This window comes from Culicoides brevitarsis, chromosome 1, assembly GCF_036172545.1.
Source record: "Culicoides brevitarsis isolate CSIRO-B50_1 chromosome 1, AGI_CSIRO_Cbre_v1, whole genome shotgun sequence".
NCBI lineage: Eukaryota > Metazoa > Arthropoda > Insecta > Diptera > Ceratopogonidae > Culicoides > Culicoides brevitarsis.
In genome coordinates, this window is record NC_087085.1 from 24,336,742 (window position 1) to 24,358,899 (window position 22,158).

At 26.7% G+C, this 22,158-nt stretch overlaps 1 protein-coding gene across 1 annotated transcript in view; it reads right to left on the reverse strand.

The window, feature by feature from the left end:
* The window catches only part of LOC134837487 (homeobox protein cut), an 87,216-nt gene extending 67,300 nt beyond the window's left edge, over window positions 1-19,916 (reverse strand). The window contains exon 1 of the mRNA XM_063852867.1: window positions 19,615-19,916. Coding sequence (XP_063708937.1) covers window positions 19,615-19,743 — 129 coding nt within the window. The 5' untranslated portion in view covers window positions 19,744-19,916. The remainder of the gene's footprint in view (window positions 1-19,614) is intronic.
* Between the last annotated feature and the right edge of the window lie 2,242 nt (window positions 19,917-22,158).

Consider the following 22,158-nt stretch of genomic DNA (forward strand, 5'->3'; position numbering starts at 1 on the left):
CTATAAAAATTTACACATTCATTAGTTTTAAAAAATTTTAGCACTCCTTTGTAGAAGTTATCCTACTAGACCTATTGATAACTTTTGTCTGTGTAGTTAGTTTAAAAGTAATGAAGGTAGGGTCAAACTAATTGCTTAGAAACACTAAACCCTTAATTAATAAGATTAAATCACTTTCTAATACCATTATCAATATTCTTATACAAGAAAATCGTCAGCATACCCAAGTTGGAAAACATCCTTGACACATCCTTATTCATCATGTAAAAGAGGAACGGAAGTAATAGAAAACGAAAAAGGGAAAATGTTCAATCAAATGTTATTTAACATTGGTAAACTATTCAATTAAGTCTGAGAGGGAGCTTCATATTCAGTCCTTTTTCAAAACAACGGATTAATATTATTTTACGGTCATTGATTCTGTTTTTATTTTGCGTTGAAAATCTTTTTTTCCAATTTTACATATAGTAGTAGTTTTGCTTAGATCAAAAATTTAAGAATGTGTTTTCAATATTTATTTTTTCAATCTATGATCACGAGGACAGTTAAGCTAAAAATGAACACCGGTCGTCTTTAATGACTTACAGATGTAATAATAAACACACTTGTTACACCTGGTCATATCATTAACTCACCCTTAATTTTTGTGCTCAGAAATGTATCAATAATTTTGAAACATACATATATATTATTGAAAGTATGTATTAAAAATATCGAATACACGAAAAGTTAAGACGCAAATATGGCATGCACGAAAATCCCACCGCATTTTTTAGATTCTGTAATTTTATCATGTTTATCAATTTTATTTATGGTTTGAAAGTGCATTAAAACAAAAATATGTATGTCATTCCAGTTTTTCCATGGAGCTGTACTAAATTTTCAATTACATGTAATATCGGAATAAAATAAATAATTTTGGAATTTTTTCTTATTTTGATTATTCATGTTCAATATTATTGCAGAAGCACATTTCTTGAAATAAAATCTTATAAAATATTTTATCACATATTAAAATAATTACTATACATATACAAAAAAATAGAAGTTAAATAAAGTTTTACAATATTTATAAACATATCAGACATCACCAACAACTCTGTATATTTTTAGAGTGTGTATATAAATTCAATAACAAGAAAAATACGAAATACGTAATTCAGTTTGATGAAAAAAAAAATTATTGAAATATTGATGTGACATATGATTGCCTCTGATCATCGTGTGTTTTTTTTTTGAGAGGAAAGAGGCATAAAAAATCGGTATTTATATTTTGTCAACGAATTTTGTCGAACCAGATATTTTATTTTTGTTGTTAAAAATAAAAATGTATGCTTCTGTATAAGAAAGACACGTTTATTTTATAGCATGAGATATATTTTTTTAAGATTGTCGATCGATTTACAATGCATGAGACATTCCGACCAAGCCGATGAATAATGTGAAACAGTCTTCAACCCAAATATTTCTTGGTAAAATTAATAAAAATCTGTTTTCTATAAAAAAAATAATTCGAACATTTTGAATACTTATTGACAGTTTTAATGATTATTTCACTGTCTCTATTTGCTGAATTGAAATATCCTGATTCTTGATTCTTGGACTAAAAAAATTGTCGTTTTCATCTATTTTCATTTTGTCAATACTGAAGCTAAACTATTTGTTGACTGATGAACATTTGACACTGTCAATCACTTTTATAGTATAACGTTATAATTTGAATTTACTCAAATATAAATAAATTGAGCGACTTTTCATTTTTGAAAATTTTACATTCTAACATGAAAACGAAATTTGTTAGATTTAATTGATGATTTAATTTAAGACTTGTATTTAATTGATATTATTTATTAATCGTAGTGTAGGTATATATTTGTATATGGATTTACTTCGTTTACGTTTGATCTGCTTGTTTGCTCAGTGTAAAGTGTCGATAGTAGTTTTATATTTTTTCATTAATATTTAAAATAAAAATGGCAATGAAAACATTTTTATCAGTAATCAAAAACAATTTTCAATGTAAGGTACAGACATATCTAATATGGTTCAATAGTAATTATCATGTTTCAATAGTGTTGTGTTTTAAACATGTTAGTATAAAAAATAATCAATAAGCTTTATTTAATAATAGCTTTTGCAATGTTTTATGACGTCGTCAAATTGATTATATTTGTTTTCTATTGTAATAAAAATATAAAAATAGCACATATCTAAATGATAAATCGAACTTTGTGTATATGCACAACATCTAATATGGTGTATGATAATTATTAATATAACAGAAATATATTGAACTAAGTATAAATCATGAAGTATAAGTGATAAAATCTAAGTATTATTGCATATGATTAATATTAAATATCAAAAAGCCTAAGAAATGCCAATTCACTGTAGCTCTTTTCTATACGGCTTTGCAAAAAATATTTGATTTTTGTCATTTTTTTCTATTCTACTTCAAACAGTAAACAGCTATTGCTAAAGTTTACTCGTTGATCCATTGATTTAGCATAAAAAAATATACTCGTACGGGAATATAGTGCGAACATAAAATTATTTCTATCACGCGATTTTTACATGAATATTTTTGTGTATCTCAGATGTGTTTGAGTACTATGTTTGGTTATTTGTTTTCGATTTAATAGTTCTTTGTATAGACTCAAAACAGACGTTGAATTTATGAATGACACACCAAAGGATTTAATTGGAAGTTGACCTTTTTAGAATTTTTGTTTAACAATTAGAGGATTTGAATAATAATCGATTCTAACGAAAAACTTATTAAGCGTAGTTCATGTAAATAATGAGGTATTCCAAGAAAAAAAAACATATTTTTTCGCAATTAAGAATGGTTCTCATGCTCATAATAATGATGTTACTTCCGATCAAGCATAAAAATGTATTTTCGTTAACTTCTTAAAATCATCTACACTTTATTGTTTAACTCAAATGTGTGTCATTACGTTTCAATTGACGAAGTAAAATTTTTCAAAAATCGTTATCATGTGAATAAAAAGTAAACAATTAAAATGAAAAATAAACTTACATACCTACAATAATGCTATCCAATTTCAAAATACTAACAAAAGATTAGCATAATATTCAAAGTTTCTGACAATACAAAGTAACTCAAATCAAAACATTAGTATAAGATATTCGCTGTGCTGACGAATATTTTAATGTATTTCTGATTAATTGAATGCTGATACTTCAATGATTGAAGTTTACATTGCCATTCTACTTGATTGCAGCTAGAATATCAAATTGTGGCGCAGTAAATTCATGGAAATGATTTAATGTCGACATGCATCAGTATTATGTGCTATAGATTTTTAGAAAATTATAACTAATTAACACAAAATCCTTTTTTTGATAAAAAAAATTATAAAGGAACAGATATAAATCTAACAAAGTTGCAGACAATTTAAATTTCTTGTTTTGATTGATGCCTCTTAATGAATACCTGATATCGGAATTCAAAGTCTTCTTTTATTGTGTTATTATATGCTTATTGCATATTTTATTGCATCACTGCATCAGTTAGCCAGTGGAGTTCTGAGAAAGTTATTCAATATCCATTCTGATTGTTCGTTTTGATACGAAGCTTTAAATACTGGTTTATGCTTGTGTGAGAGAGATAATGTGTATTAAGCACATAAAAACTAATTAATAGCAATTCAATTCTTATTTATTTATATTCACCAGCATCATCAAAATGGATTATATTACCCTTTGCCATAAATTTGAGTTGTTTCTTATACAATCGTAAAGATGATACGTTTAACCGATTATTTATATGATTTCTTTGCCTTTTTGTTTGATATTGTTTTTATTGTCTGTATCGCTTCATTGTTGTTGATCTCTCTCGAAAAATTTCATTCAAAATTTAGCATACCTGTAAAGAAAAAGAAGAAACATAAAATTTATCAGTTTTTTTCTGTTCTACTAAAAGCGGTATTAATTCTATAGAAAACCGGTGATAAGGATATTTCAATTTGAAGACTTAAAAACTCCTTGATGAGCTGGCCTCTTATTGGCAGACGTTTAATTTAAGAAATCCTCAAGATTTAAAGTAAACAAAATGTCAGCACAACAAGTAGTTTACATTTTCAAAACATGATATGCGCATAAAGTTTTTGAAAAAGGAATTTATATTCTGACGTATAGAACTTAAAACCTCGCACGTTGGCAGCTACACTAAACTTTCTTACTAGTATTCACTTATATTTATTGGTTAATTAAAATTTATAAAAGGAAACAATTTATTACGAGTACATTGAAACTTTTTCGTTCTACGGTTATTATTGATATTTTATGTGCGTCATATTTTTTCATGAGAAACATATTTTTCACGTTACGATAATTATATTTTAAAAAATATATATATAGTTATCAATATGACCTTATTCAGTTTAAATAATCAAAACTGTATTAAAGAATTAACGTTAGTGACCAAATAAAAGATGTATATAATATTTTCAATTTCGCTACAAATCATCAGTAATCTTGCGTTCAATTGAGTATTAACATATATAAATCATATACTTGTTATTCTCGTGCATCATCACACATTCAACAAATGTAGAGCACAAAAACAGAAGTTAAATTTAATCATAATATAACGATAAAACCAGCGAACGAACGATATATGCGGTACTGACAAACAATAAAATTATTGGACCGGATGTGTGACAAAACCTATTATTTGATTCATTCATCCACAAGTTGAGTCAGTTGAAAGTACAATATACAATAAGACCAACTACAATTTCTGTATCAACAAATTATCATTTATTGGTCAATCATACAGAACAACAAATTTTTTTAATACGCCAATGAAAATGATAACAATCATCCGTGATAGCGAAAAAGGAATGATTGAGTTATATAAAATATACATATTGTACGATTTTTAATGATCATTTTCGTACTTTAAAAATTCTCATGAACTAATTATGATATTTTGGAGGAGTACAGGAACACTAAAAGTGCCTGTTGTATTTCGTGGATGAAACTTCCTCCAAATCAAATTCAATAAAAATTACAATGAATGATAATTTCTGATTGACGATATCTAAGAAATTTATTTGAAATAAAACGGTAAGTATGTATATATGAAGCCTTTAAATCTTATTATACTGTTCGTACAAGAATTGTTTTTCAAATGTTAAAATAAGGTTGAGTTTTTTTTTTGGTTCTAATACACAAGTCAACTTTTGAGAAGATAAAAAAATCCATATCTTAATCTCTTACACATTTAGTATTTAATTCAATAATCACTTTAAATGTGCAAGACAGGAAATAATCACTTAGTACCAATCAAGGTCGTATATACTCATTGAAAGTGAACAATAAATGAAAATAAATAAATATTATTGCTCAAAGTAAAAAGACGACCAATTCTTTTGTATATACGTTACTGTACTTAACACGCGTGTAATTTAGTTTTAAATGAGAAAGCAAACATTCTCATATGAAGAATATAATATATTGTGTACTGTACATATTTATAGATCTTATATGGATAGAAGAGATTCTATCAATCAAAATTGGTCAATAGTTGAACGTTAAAGAGAATTTAACGAAGTTTTTAATGAACAATAAAACATTATCAGTTCATATAAGAATAGTGTTGGCCAAAAAGCGGTAAATTAATACAATTAATAAATGAGCATTTAAAAAAATTAAATAATTGATTGATTTTTATGATGAGATATGAATAATCAAAAAAATAAAATAATTGTATTTGAAGCAGTAGTTGAAAAAAAAATATTGGATCTTATTTGTCGAATTAAAATCACATAACTTAATGATCGATGATCAATTCTAATGTGTTTAATAACTGAGAAATACAAAGTTGTGTCAAATCTTCGTATACATAATATAATAATCAATCTCTGCGAGATCACGAATGTTAATATCTATCAAAAATATAAAAAAAAACTGACAAATCATATTTGAATGAGTCACAGGCATGAAAAATATTTGATTTGATTGAAATTAGATTGTATTTTATTTTTCATTGAAGTTTGATGCGTGATTCGTTTACCTTTTTATTTTTATACCGAACACGCACTTTTTAAACAACATTGGATATCAAATATTTTTTAATTCATTGGTTGTAAGGTCTTCGTCTATTCTTATCTAAGATCATCGAACTATAAATATATTAATTATCTTTAATCACGAAATTAAAACAAAAAACAATATTTATTAATGGTTATAAATAAGCAGACCATAAGATATTAATTTATTATTTCCCAATTATGTTTTACAGATTTTTGGAAATATGTTCTTTTTAAAATTGAACAAAACAAATTTATAAATTAAGCAAAAGACAAAGCTGAGTAGATTTGCAAAAATGATTTTGATTCGATTTGTTCAGCATACGTATCAAACTTAATCGAATAGATATTTGAAATTTTATTACAGACCTAATGGGCACCCGTATTATTGTTTTTATTGACAGGCAAACAATTGTCGAACTGAATTCTGGACTCTGGAACTTAATTTAAAAATTAAAAATATTTATTGATAAATTACTGTGCTGTACTAATTTATTTTTTTAATTAGATTATTGATTTAATAGTTCTAATGTCAGACATCAGTGTTAATTTTGTGTTATATTGACACGAGAATTTTCACAGATTGATATTTCTGTTAAAGTGGTGAACTTTTAGCTACATTATATGCTCTTTAATATGACGACTTATATACAAAAAAATGCTGTTTTTATCTTTCGCAGCATATGACACGGTTATATCCTCTCATTCATGCATCGCACACCTTGTCATAAAACCGGTAAATTCTAAGAGTTAAAACTGATTATCCTTCCATTCCATAACGAACATACCCATTTAACGTGTCACAAATTATGAACTTTCATACGTATCGTATATGTGCATTTAGGTACCTAGAAAACTTTTACATGTACGAGAACGCTAAGTTAAAATCAGGCATTGTCATGAAAAGCAACAAGCTCAAACCACAATTGTATTAAAATTTGGCATTTTCTTCCGTGTGAGCTGTACCCATTTTTGATATGTATACAAAAGTGATGAAAAACTTCGCACATTTTCCACAAATTATATCGCTTGCCTACATTTAGTCACAACCAGTGATTTTGTTTGAATTTAAGATTAATTAGTAAAATATTTAATTGACACACAATGTTTGCTTTTTCTTCATTTTCTTACGCGCCGAGTTATCTAAAAGAAACACACATGTTTGTACTTCTAACCGCATATTATTTTCTCGGGCATGTATTATGAATGTATGTCTATGATGTGTCATCAACATTCAATGAAATAATAAATATTGTTCTTATGATGATTTAGGTGTCACTAAGTGTGTAGTTCAGTACGTATCTTACCAGTGGCAAAAAGGTTTTAATTGACAATAAATATTCCACCCAAACTCCCCTTTTATGAACAATCGAAACTTTTTGGAAGAAGCAATAATAAAATTGAGGTAAAACTTTGCCTGTATCTTATTTGAAACAAACTTAAGATTATGGTAAATTTGAATTATTAATGTGTGTGTTCTACATACACCAATTTTTAACATATTGAAAAAAAAAGTAAAACAAGAGATTTGGAAAAAAGTTTTTCCTTTCGATGTGTAGTTTAAAAGAATAACAAACAGGTTATCAGACAAAATATACCATGAATGAAAAGAACAAGTACAATTCATTATTACCATTAATATTTAAAACAGATTGGGTCTTGGTGTGGAAAATATTTTATAAAGTATTCAAGATTGAAACTTTAAAGTGCTTCATCTGAGCAACAACAATCACGTCTTTGTCATCATCGGTTGACGAGACACAAAACATGACAATGATGATGATTACACTTTGATTGCCCTAGTTATCCACTTTCCCTTGACTTTTACACAACGTTGAAGTGAATACACGTAAATTGTAACATAAAATATATCCCCATCATAAAAATATCATGTGTGTCTTTTGAATGCGTAGCCAGACACAATCTCAATGTATTTCAAATCAATACAACTTCTTACGGAAAATTTTCAAGCAAGTGATGTAACATGAACCACAGTCATGTGTATTATGGGAAATACTTGGGGTAGAATGGAGAACATCATTTTTACTGTTTTTTTTTGTACTTGGATGGATGTCGTTGTAACTTGAGGATTATATCCTTTCACAGTTTCAAGTCCTTTGGAAAAAAATATGAATAAAACGTGTAAATATTTATAAAATCAAACATAAACCACGTCATCATCATTATATTATTATGTCTTTTTCATTGAATCTTTTTATGTTTCGTATTTGATTTTTTTTATTTTTTTGTATAAAAGAAGGCAGGATACTGTTGTGATTACAGATATTTTACAAGTATCATATACTTAGACGCTTTCGAGTACTGTTGCGCTTTTCTATAAAAAAATACCAGATAGGAAAAAAATAAATAAAAAGAAACAGATCATTAAATCATTCAAACACTGAGTATTTTGATTGGGACAGGCGGTCTCTTAAAATTTGTTTCTGCATCACAAACACCGAGAATGCCTATTTGACTTGCCTTTTTATGCGCGAATGTAAATCAGCATTGAGAAAACTGATGATATTCAAATTATTCGAATATACACAAAACGAGAAAAGAGAAATGAATGCTCCATTGATGTTTGTTGATGATTATTATAAAGTCACAAGTGGTTTGTTTGTCATTTTATTTTATTTTTTTAGAATATTTCTGAATATTGTAGGATATACGTTTTATTGCAATAGAATAAAAAAAAAATCAGAATTAAATTAAAATTTGTATTCAATTCAGAATAATAGACAAAGAATTGAATAACGATAAAAATAACATTTTTATGCGCTCAAAAAGGACGGTTTTATCTGAATAGAACATTGAAAATAATATGGTTCAAGTGTTGCACGGTTCAAATCAAAACATTATTTAACATTCCAATAATTTTTCAATGAGGGGTTGCTTTATACTTTTCTTTTTTTACAAAAACAAATTGTAATCTTCTTTCCTCTCCCTGTTGCCATCGTAAAATTTATCAGTTAACAAGACATTTTTTTCGACTTAATTGTAAGGAAAGATTCCATTGGAACTAAAAAAGACAACGAAATTTTATTTAAAATAAACGATACTTGGGGGAAATGACAATATCTGATTTGTGGTGTTTTGATTTATAATAAATCGAAAACATACCTTGTAAAAAACCGAACAAACCGACTTTTAAAACAAAACACATTTACCAAATGATTAATGATGATTTTATTCAAGAATTGTGTTTCTCTCTGATAGATGCTTTTAGTGTCGTTTAAAGCTGTTTTCGAAGTTAAATTTATTAAATTTATATATGATTTCAAGGACACAAGTATCACACGATAAATTATGTGAATTATGACTTGCGGATATTGATATTATTGGGGCACAGACGTAAAATATGTTGCAAAATTATATTTTTTGAGATTGGTTATGACGGGAAATGAAGGGAACTAATAACTGAATCTAATTAAAATTTAATTCAGATGTTCGATCCCTTTCCTTTTGTATTTTTTTTTATTTTAGCACAAACGTAATGTGGCAACTTTTTTATTAGTATGAAATAGATTTTTTTTGAAATAGATTATAAGTATGAAAAACAAAAATTAATCTTTAAAACTGCTATAAATACCTCCAAAATATAATATGAACTTTTTTGTACAGAAGTTCGATTCAAATTAGATTTATCTCACCTTTAGTTGAACCAAAACAAGTAAGAACAACACCAATTTAATGTGATGTCTTGGTTTCGTATATTTGCTGTGCGTTTATTTGACTTCTATTTCAAAGTAACAACACCAAAGCATTTAATTTTAAATAAACTATTACAAACTATCTTAAATACATTTCATTGTACTATACGTAAACGATTTCTTCGTAAATACTAAGGACACAGACACAACCCTTGTCGTCTGCTCTCATTCTCCGACAGGTGCTTTTTCAACATCAAATCGTTTAGAAGAGTTATCCCATCTCACAACAATTCGATAGAAGGAAAAAGTAAAGATAAATAAATGAATGAAACACACCCGTATGTTTTGGAGCACAACGCTATTAGGGTTTCTATTTCTGCTTAAAAGAGCAGTATTCCTCAAAATTTACGAGAACGATACAAATTTATTTTTTCTACTTTAGCAAGTATATATTTTTACAAACATAGAAGAGATGAGTTACTGTAAACAGAACAATCAAGGGAATTAAAGTGGTGGTTAATGTGTCAATATCAGTTGGATCATGGTCCGGTCAGGTCATTTCTACACTTTGTGGTTGATGTTTCTGCATTAGACAGATTGGCTATTAGGTTTTAGTTTAATTCTCTGTCGTATTTGTATTAAAAAATATGTTTTCTGTAATTTTGTTTAAATTCAATATTTATTACTAAACTATAAAAACAAAAACAGTGATAAAAATTAAGTAACATAAAATTATCTTTAAATTATATAAAGTTCATTTGTTTTATAGATATTAATTATAGTTTTTCAAGCAACAAAATAATTTTTGGCGAAAAAAAAATGTAACAAAAATAAGAGCAACAAGACAAGACAAATTAAAAAATTAGTGAATTTCGTTATTTTTATATTTCACTCAGTCTTTTTTTCATTTAGCTGTAAGTATTTCAGTAATACATTGTGTTTTTGTATATACTTTTTTAAATTAATTGATGACACCTGAATGACACAAAAAGAGAATTTATTATTTTGTTTCTTCACCTTGATCGTTTATTGAATTAAGCGTGGAAAACATTGAATATTTTTATACAATGGTGAATTAAATGACACGAAATAAAAAATAAAAATAATAATTTCAAAATGGTGATGATTTTAATTTGGCATCAAGAAAATAAAAATGACCGGAGATAAACCGTTACTGACTGACCGATCATTAAATTGAAAATTTTCTCTTTGTTGTTGTCTATTATGTTTTAGAGAGTTATTATTATTATTATAACATATAGCTACTTGTATTTATATAAATACATACATATATTTATATTAAGTTTATGTGAATAAGGTAGAAGCTCAAAATAAAAAAAAACAATTTACTATGAAACATCGTCGTATGTTAATTCAGTACACATGTCAAAATGATAGATAAACTAAATAACATTCACATCATCAAACTCATTTGATCATTCCCCAGGTTTCTAATAAATATTATTTTTTATACGAATTTGTCTGTTGAAACAGCAAATTTATATAATCGTAAGTATAAAGTATCTGATACACCATTTTTGATTTTTAGATATTAAATACAAAATGTAGTAGTATGAACTAAATATCGTTGCGTAAATGCCAAACTGTACTCTTAAAATAATTAATAATTTATGGGCAATTGTTAGGATGTCAAAATTATAACACTCGGCGAATTCAAAATATTTTTGTTAATATAATTAATATACAAACAGACACACACGTAAAAATCATCTGCACCCCTCTTAAAGTTAAAGTTTTAATCCCATGCTTAGTTTTAGTTTAAATATAGTTTTTTTTTTAAATAAATTGTTCAATTGAAATTTTCCATACAGTTACAAAAAAAAACTGTTTTTTTTTGTCTATAAGATAAATCTAACAAAAATGGTGTAGTATTGATATTAAACCCTCTTTTTGAAATAACAATATAACCGGTTACATAAGAGTATACCCTTAATTTTTTTCTACTTATATATAACCGATTACATTAGATTCGGTAACTTTGTAGTAGTATATGCAAAATTTATAATGATCTAATTTCTAAAATTCGAAAATTTTTGATCATTGTTTTTTTATTCATTTTATTTTATGCCAAACTTCCCTTATTCTTAAATTTATCATACTTTAATCCATAAATGTGGTCGAACAAAAAAAAACTCCATCCCCTTAAATGGAATAATAATATTTCATCTTTAATCTTTATTACTCATCAGATGTTTTATGTAACGCATAGTTCGCGTCTTCGTAATGCCTGACATCGAATGGCAATCGAACTACACAAAAAGTAACAGTAATGGACAAAGGCATTATTTTTATAAAAATATTGGATTGTCTTTTAATGCTCTTTTATATTTCGAGTTTTGTTGTTTGTGTAAATGAGTATTTTTGAAGACACATTTATCATAATAATAAAATAATGGTTGTACTCTAAGAGATGCGAAAAATACAAACAATGAGGAAATACTCTTGTACATTTTTTTGTTTCATTTCAAAAAAAAATGTTGATATTAAAAGGAGACAATGTTTTAGTATCTTTTCTTTATTCTTATAGGTATAATGTATATATTTTACAAGAGTAGTTTTCACTATTATATAGTTTTTTAGTTTGTTTGTTATCACTGATATAAACGCATTTTTAGAAATATCAATAATTATATTTCTTAGCTTTGATTCAAATTTTGAGTAAAAAGTAAATTTAAGAAGAATATATGTTTCAGGTTTGTGAAGAATAAATTTATTATTAATTATTATGACAGGAATTAAATCAAATGTAAACACTTTTTACAACTATAAAATGATTTGCAAGTGAGTGACGATAAATTCTAAGACGTTAAGTACACATTTAATAGTGTTAAAATAATCCTTTTTCAAAATTCCTAAGCCATAATCACGTAAATGTTTGTTTTTGTTCCCATTATTTTATTTTCTATCAAACATATACTAAAGAAAGGATCGGTAATATGTGTCGCATGGTATTCCTTCCGTTCGTTCTTCCTGCTTTCTCGACTAATACAGTAAAGTATACTCAATTATTGCTAAGCACCGTTCTCTAATGAACAAAATGTACATTGATTGTGAGAATAAGAAGTGAAAAGACATTTCTCACACCTTTTTCTTTTGAATATGTAGGTATAATATAATATTATAAGAATAAGTGGCAGTGGTGGTAGTGTGAATATTCTTCCTTTATTTATTATTTATGGTGCTTACATAAGTTGATTTTAACAACATGTACCTATTTTCTGCTTTATATATTGAATATTAAAGGGTATCTTGCATATTAACACTTTTTCACATGTAAACACTCTAAGAAAATCTTAAAATAAGTTAAAGGAAGTATATTCACTTAGAGATAGGCAGAAAAACGTACGTTACCAAAATATGCCTTCTATTGTTCATCCTAAATTTGAGCAAATTTCTTTAAAAGAGGATCACCAGTCTGTTTCGTTTGTTTATTTACGTGAATTTACGTTTATTTACCTGAAATGAAAAAAAGAGAAAACGTTTAGTAATTTAGATATTGCGAATTTCGAACATGTTTTTGATCAATAACATTGAAGATTTTGTTATTTTTTGCAATGAAAAAATTGCAGAGTAACATCACTTGTCACTGCATTTATAAAAATACATGCCAAATACATTTTCTTCAGGGACACAAATAAACAAAAATAATAAACAATTTTTATCATGTCTCGAAAAATATCATGTGTGTATGTTTGTTATGAATGTCAGACAATTACAATTATAAAGAGACAAGTTGTAGACTTTTTTTTATACATATATGTGTTGTTGAAAAAAAAACTTAGAAGAATGAACATAACGAAGCATCAGTAAAACCACCACATGAAAATGTAGATAAGCGGCTTTTTGAAAAATATTATTATTATTTTATATAATATGTTGATTCATACAAGAAGTAACCAGCAACATTAAAAAAACACACAAGGAAAAACAGAAAAAGTAAGGATTATTAAACAGTAGAAAAAATTTACATGTTCTTTTCTATTTTCATATAGTTTTCCAGAATATCCTCAACTCAAACAACTGTCACTACACAAAGTACAGTCAATGTTTGTCTGAGACTTGACTTTGTTATATGAGAAATATTAATAATAAGAGCTACCTTAGTTGCTATGGGACATAGGAGTACCATAAACTACAACAATTAATACTTTGTCTTGAGGGAGGCTTTATATTGTTTATTATTATTATTAATGTACGTAAAAACATGAAATAATGCAATATAAAATCTTTCCTGAAGTCTAATGATCTTCACCAAAAGAAAACTTACTTCCATTGAATTGTAAGCAAAAAACTTTGGCTCTGGTACCGTTAGTTTTTCAGACAGAAAACCTGTTAATGTTACATATTACACCAACCATTCAAAACAAGATCTACTACTGATTGATTATATTATATTGGAGTGATGTATAAAAGCGTGCAAAACCCATCCTTAAAATAAAGTGGAACGCGCATGCCTGTTGTCTGACAGAAATCAGTCAGTATAATTACTGTTTGCATTGACATTTGGCGTTGAACTGGATCTAAAGTAAGATTAAATGTAGCCAGAAAAATAAAAGGTGTAATCAAGTAAACTTAAGATCGACAGCTGACCAACACAAATGAAGGAATAAACTCCAATCTAAATAGAAATACATCTTAAGACTATACACCAGTTAATTCAAAATATATTTCACCAGAATAAAATCGTATGTTCAAAAAAATCTTCTGAAAGTAGTGCGCTAACAGTGTGAGACCTTATTGCCTGCTGACTATACCTGATGCCATATGTAAATGACGTGTGCCGCTTTAAATATTATTTGTCCTGTGTTGTTCAATTAAAGTATTTTTCTGCATTATTGTGAACGTTTTATTTTTACTCGAAGTCGATGAACCATGTAAAACTCGTTATCGTTAACACACAGCATCTTCTTAGAAAATATTGCAACAAAAAAGAATTTTTAACTTAATTTTTACAGTAAATTTGTTGTTAATCATCAGTAGTTGCTAGTCAGACCGAGGTTTATAAGCAGTTAATTTTAATTAGTTTTTACTAAAATTTTATTATAATTATCAAAATTAGGTGTACCTGAAATACATTTTCTTATTCTATTAAAACAAACACATTTGATTTTGTAACAGACCTAGTTCAAATATGCTGTCGAAAAATTGCAATTTAATAAAATGTGCCGTGAATTAAATTAAAACAATAGCTCATGCTAGATAGATATAATTAATACTTAACAGTGTACATGACGAGAAAATGTATTATTTTAATTGTTTTTAGATTAAATTGAGCAATACCTACGAAACGTATTGAGATTATCACACATATTTTTTTCGACTTGTTTTTTTAACTATTCAACCGCCGACCGACCTCATGTGATTTATCATTATATTATATTAAAACTGATTATTGCACAATTAAAATAACAACGAATATTTAATGACTTTTTGTTACATTTTTAGCAGCAAACTGTAGCAATTTAATTTTTTATGTGTATTCATTATTGTTGTTTTTCCTCATTTGACATATTTAATTATAGATATATATGTTTTGAAAATCGCTCTGTCAGTTTGTAGTTAGCTGTATACAAATGTTTGTTCAGATACAAGAAATCTTTGTTAATTATTTATTCGTATAATTTTATATTAAAGAACAATATAAATATAGCTGGTGTTCGATTTGTTTATTTTATTTTATTATTTTCTTTATTTTTTTTTTTTTTTTTTGTTAACAACTTGCTTAATTAACTTCATATGTACTTTTTTAAAAGAATGTTTATGTGTGTTTTCAAGCCATATGATGTTCTTTGTATTTTGCATATTTATCGCTTTTCGCGCATATGTGAAAGATAATATAATATTTTTCACCTCGTTAATGTCAAATAAATAAAATTGATAGGATGGGCTAAAAGTATTTTCTACATACATATATAATACGTTTATGCTTTATATCAAACATGATTTTATATATACCGCAAAATACACGACTTTTTATCCATGTACAATTTTTGCCATATATAGATTTATAAAAGCGCGCGCGCATGTATATAACATATATTTATAGTTTTGGTTTATTTATATATGCATATAGATTTTGCATGTAGTTTTTCGTTTTTGCTCTGGATCAAAAACTGTATTTGACGATTGTTTTTTCTATAAGCATGTATAAATTGAACAAAAGCAGAATTGAATTTTAGTATGCAACTTCAAATAGATCGCCTCCTTGAGCCCATTGTATGAGATGATAATTGACATTGTATTTTCCTCCATTAAATATTATTATTATTTTGATTTTATTGCATACTCTTCTTTCTTTTCTCATTTCATACACACTGTACTGCACTATGACTTGCAAATTGTTGCTATGATGTAGTTATTTTATATATATATATTTGTAGTAGTGAAATGCAGTCAATGTGTGATGCAAGTTCATCATCATCATATCATTGCTTTGTGCATCATTGAAATCTTTGATCGGCCATATTTTCTTTTTCATTTTTACAGGCGCTCTTCTTATCTGCTTTTAGGCTTTATATTTATATATATATATATATATGTATAATATGTATTAAAAATATAACTCTTCTGGAAACATATTGATGTACATATATATTGCGTATTAATAATGATATTCTTTTTCTAAACGTAGGTATACTATTCCGCAGGAGAACTTTTCCACTGATGCTTTCTGTAAAATGCCAGTATGTGTATAAATTCAATATATATGTGATTTAAAAGACACAAACGGAAAAGTGAAATTTAAAGAAAAATTCTATGTACGAAAATGTTTATATTGTGTCCATATTATGTATACATATTTACATGATTTGTATGACGATTTCTAAAAAAATAATAAAATCAAACAATTTCCACGGTTAATTATATTTAGTTTTAATAGATCGATTAACTAGAAAATCATTGAACAATCATTTTCCTCACACCCTCTCTACAACTTTTATTATGTTGTCATGAAATAACAAACAATATTAATATGATATGGCTACAATATTTTTTCAAACACATTTTTATCACATATATCATGATATTTGTAACGGTATAATAAACAATAAAAATAAACAACATTATCACTTAATTTATTTCCCATATTTTTCCGAGCAATAAAGTCACCTGATACCCCGATGATGGGACTCGTGCATTGTATCGGAAAAATTTACCGAAATTTGGTATAAATACTTTGATATAAATCAAATAAAATATCACCCCCTTCCTTTTTTATTTTATTTCATTTATTAGGAAATCGTACAATACTTTGTACCAATATGTGTATTATGCATTGGTTTCAGTGCATGAAGTAAATGAATGAGTAATTTTTAAATTTGTTTTTCTATGGTGACAATGATATAATTAACAAAGCTAAAATTGGCATGAGTCGATCGAATATACTAAAACAAAGGAAAAACATGTGGAAAAAATTATTTTTCAATAGTTTTTTTTTTATTGATGTATAAAAATTAATAATAAAAACATAGCGTGTTTAAAGTTCATATCGTTCATATTCTCAGGTAAACAATCAATTTGAATTTCGAAGTCGATTAATGATTCACAGTACGTGTACATCAACAATATACTAATCGTTTCTTCTGTTCGTTCAATGTAGGTATATTTTTTTTCAAACAAAAACCTTTAATGACGCCTTCAATCAGTCAATATAAAATTTCTTGGTACACTTCTAGACATCATCAATGAAACATATCATTATAACATATTTTGAGAAGGAAATATAAGATCATATATGTGATTTTTTACGTTATTATTATTGTTATCATTACGTTTTTCATGTCTACAATATTTGTTTATTAATAATGATGATGATCTCTTGATTCAATAGCATGCATATAGCCTATCAATAATGCCTATATAAATGTATGGTATGTCTTTCGCGAAAACAAATGCTTGAAGGGGTCCATTAAATCATGAAAGAGGTACATTCGGATATAAAACCGCCTTGCACAAAAAAAAAATTGATGAGGATCGAATTATTCCTATCGGCGGTTTCCTCTAAATTATTTGTAATAAAGGTAAAATAATGATAAATATTCTGAAGTTCTATTTTTTTCGGTCTGAGTATAATTTATTTGTTAACATTTTTTCATTGGCGCTTGTGTTATTATTATTCGTTATTTATAAAAAATTTAACTTTCATTGATTAGCTGAAAAAGTATTTCGATCATTGTGTTGCTTTTTTGACTCCATTCATGTTAGACAGAGCCGCAGCTCGTTTGATAGATGAGTCTTAATATATCATTTCTACAGAACAAACGCTGTCCCGTCAAATATTATTTAGTGTATGCTGCTCTCCTCTGTTTTGTAAATTTTCACTTTGAAACTTGTCTTCACTTTTTTTTTATAAAAATTTAGTTGGATTTTAAAACTTTCTGGGCGTTGCTCATAATTTTTTTTGCTCAAAAACAAAATTAATCAATTATACCTTTCGTAATAAATAAAATAAAAAATACTAGGAGATTATGAATTATTTTTTTTTGTGTACTTGAAAACTTTTGTAAATACAAATTTTTTGATGTAAATTTAATAATATACCAAATGTAAAAAATGTTGCGCTGTATCAAAAACTTAATAATATTAATTTCAAAATTAATAATATTTATATTGGATAAAAAAAAAACAAAAAAAAAAAATAATAATTTTAAGAAAGAACGCAACTGCAAAAGAAACTTCTTTAACGAGAATTTGATTATTTATTAATGATGACTAATTTTTATTTTCAACTGTGTTCTTGTGTTGTCGATATTTTTGCTTTACCATTCATCAGTTGCTTTCGAAGCTTTACTTTTTTTGTTTAAGGCAAACTATTATATATGTATGTAAATCCATCAAACGTATCACAGTAATGAATGTAAATCAACATTAATTTTACCGGTAATTTTTATCGTTGTAATAATGGTATAGATGTTGTGTAATTAACATGATTTTTTATATGACAACTCAAAGATCATGGTCAACGGTCTTCTGCAACTGACTTATTGATTTTTTTAACATTAAAAATTCAAATGTTACACACATCTATGACAAATTTATTCATTCTAAATATAAAATAAAAAAATACATGACTTTAATTTCCCCGAGGAAGCTCCACCAATATTATATACAAACAAAAGTGATGACTGTTAGTATTTTTATTGTTACAATAATAATCACACAAATATGTATAACTGAAACAAAACGGCAACAGTATACGTATATTCATATCAAATGACGACTTGGTTAAAAATCGATATTTAAAGTAGCGCAAATTTGGTGGTTTGTCTTCTTATATTTTGTTTAATTAAAGAGATAATTTTAAAAAATATATGTTAAAGTTTATATTTTTTTATTTATGTGATACAACATAAATTTATTAAAGACTAGCTTAAAATAACTGTTTCCATCATTTTTTTTATTTTGAATTTTATGACAATTTTCACAATTTTAAACTGAAATAATTTGTGTGAAATTTTAATTGGAGATCCGTGCTGAGTATTTATTTTTTAGATTTATTGGGTGGCCTATAAATTATTAAACTTGCAAGCCGGTTATCTGCATAATTTCGTAACGATTTGCGTTATAATTAACATATTCCTCTGTCTTGCGTGAAGCTTAGGTTATTGGCATCTTATTTTGATTTATTTTTACTATTAGCTTTCAAACTAAAATATCATTACTAGAAAACACATAGGTCTAAATTTATAATTTTAAGAATGAAAATTTTATTCAATTTATTTATTCACCCAAAATTCAAAATCTCAATTTTCACTGAAATATTTTTTTTTCTTATAAGATTTTTTTGTTCATCTTATTGGATTTTCACTGTTAACCTATTTTGCTCGATGATAACAATTTTTTTTTTGCAAAAAAATAAATAAAACTTTTAAACATACCTGTTCCCAAAATTTAGCCAAAATATAAAATCGCTCTTTTTTTAGCAGCCAATCCATAGATTGAACAGCTGAATCCATATCGGATGTTATTGAAGGAGAGCCGCCACTTTGTGGTACTGTTGGCTGCATCCGAATTTCTCTTGACTGATTTTTAGATGTAGTGGCTTGCTTTTTCTGTCCCAAACTAGTATTTTTTGATGTATTCGAAAAACCCTCCGCCGAGGAGGAGCTTTGTGCTAAAAAAGCCGTGATTATTTATTTTTTAAATACATAAATCAATTTTTATTCACTGTTATGTCTCATGTTGTTGCCACATTACACATCAAAAATTATGTGTCACTAAACATTTGTCTTGCTCCCCCAAAAATAAATAAATATATCAATTTATTGACAAAGTATTAGTTGAAAATAATAATACGGTATAAAACACTTTAACGCTGGAATATTTTTCCAACAACAGGTTTTTTCCATAAATTTTTTTATTTCTATTTTTTATTTATTTCATGTAGTATTTTCAAATTAAAAAAAACTTTTTCAGCGTATTCAAATTTTGTGTTTAAATGATTCACCTTTTGAATTTTTGATTTTTTTTTTGAATTATACAAAAAATTTTTTTGTATCTTGTCACTTTTATTTTTTTTTTTTTGTCTTTTTTTAATAATACATCAATGTTTTTTTTTTATTAAAGTTCATTGAATTTTTCACATTTTTTGTATGTTTAGTTTTTGTTCATCGATAATAGATATTTTTTATAATTACAATAAAATATTTTTTTTCCAATTTTTTTTATCGTATGAATCACTGTTTTTTATTTAACAGATATTTTAACAGTTCAGTTAGAATATTTTTTTTTTATTATCAATCAATTGTATTTTTTCTGTTTATGTATTTGAATTCTGATGTCAAGTGTACGTATTAATATTATTATGTTTGTATCACTTGTAGTACGGTCTCGTGATAACTGATTTGCACTGACTACTTTTAAAAAGTGTAAAGTGTCTCAAATCAAAAATATAATAATACAAGAAGTAGGCAAGCAAAAAAACTGATTGAATTATTATTACTATTAAAGATACATGTATATAGACGTATATTCTGCGAATTGTTGTTGTTTTTATTATACACCGATATACTGATTTTTCCTATAATAAAAGGAACCACCTCGATTATGGTCTCTTGTATAAAAACGATGCGCTCTGGTATAATACCAGCAGTTGACTAATACGATTCAATTGCCTTTCGTTTTGTATACCTCATCAGCGGCGGCAGATTCTACAAAACGTACGCGTATATTCAATTCGTCGTCGAATGAATGGGACGGTATAACAATTGTGTGTGTATGTGTCTGATTATATCTAATAAACATACAAGTATACGCGATATTTATACTATCGGCACCAATACATGCAGTCGAATTTTATCCGAAATTTTTATCCACGTATAAATACTATGCGTTTGCGTACAGAATTAAAACTGCATTTCAATAAAGGTATGTTGTACGCGCTCTCTCAGAGAAAAGAATTTTCTGCGCTCTTCCCCTTCATTTTCCAACACTCGAGCAACATATTAATACATAATAATTTTCTGATTGACACAAAGTTCTATTACAATTCTTCGAAAAAAGAAAGAGAGATTTTTTCTTTACACATTTTATCGTGGCTGTGTGATCTGATGTGTGTGTATATCTGTGTGTGTGTGTATGTATGTAATTTTGTCGTATCACTCTGTTGTTTTTTATCGTATGTTATTTCATTTCTTCTTTTTACGATTATTATTAATACAAACTGATTGGCCACGCCTATTGGTACCTTTTTTATATTAGTTCACATTGATTTTTCGTACATATAAATCGTATCACTCAGTTGGCACGAGGACACATAATAAAGTATGCGATTATATATATAGGTATATACTTATATAGATATAAAAACTATAAGGCAGCAAGATATTCGACTTCTTTTTAGATCGTACGTAACATGTTTCGTGTCCTATGTATTGAATATTTATGTTCATCTACGACACTTATTTTTTGCGCATATATAGATGTAAAAAAAATACACACATCCCCATCTCCACACACGAAAACTGCGACGCGGCTCCATACATTACAAAACACACAGAATTTCTTTCATTCTTTTTGATATGTTTGAAAGATTTTATCCAATGAAATGAATTTCGATTTTTACATTTCTTTTTTTTTCGTAATACCAGTAAGTCGTATAATGTACGTTTTAAATGGTTACTAGAGCCTGCAAGTGAAAAATGTGTAAAAAGATGAGTAAAAAAGGAGTTTTTCACATATTGCAGAAAATATACGTATATTCTTACTGCAAATTTACTTTTAAAACATTTTAATGAAGACAACTAAAATCGTTATGCGCATTAACATATTTTTCAATGCATTTTTTATTTTTTAAAAATAAATTTAATTATTGTATTTTAAATAATGAGAAAAAAAAATTAAGAACTAAGATTTAAAATTTAAAAAAAAAGTTGACTTCAATTTATTTTACTTTAATAATTAGAAAATATTGCAGCAATATA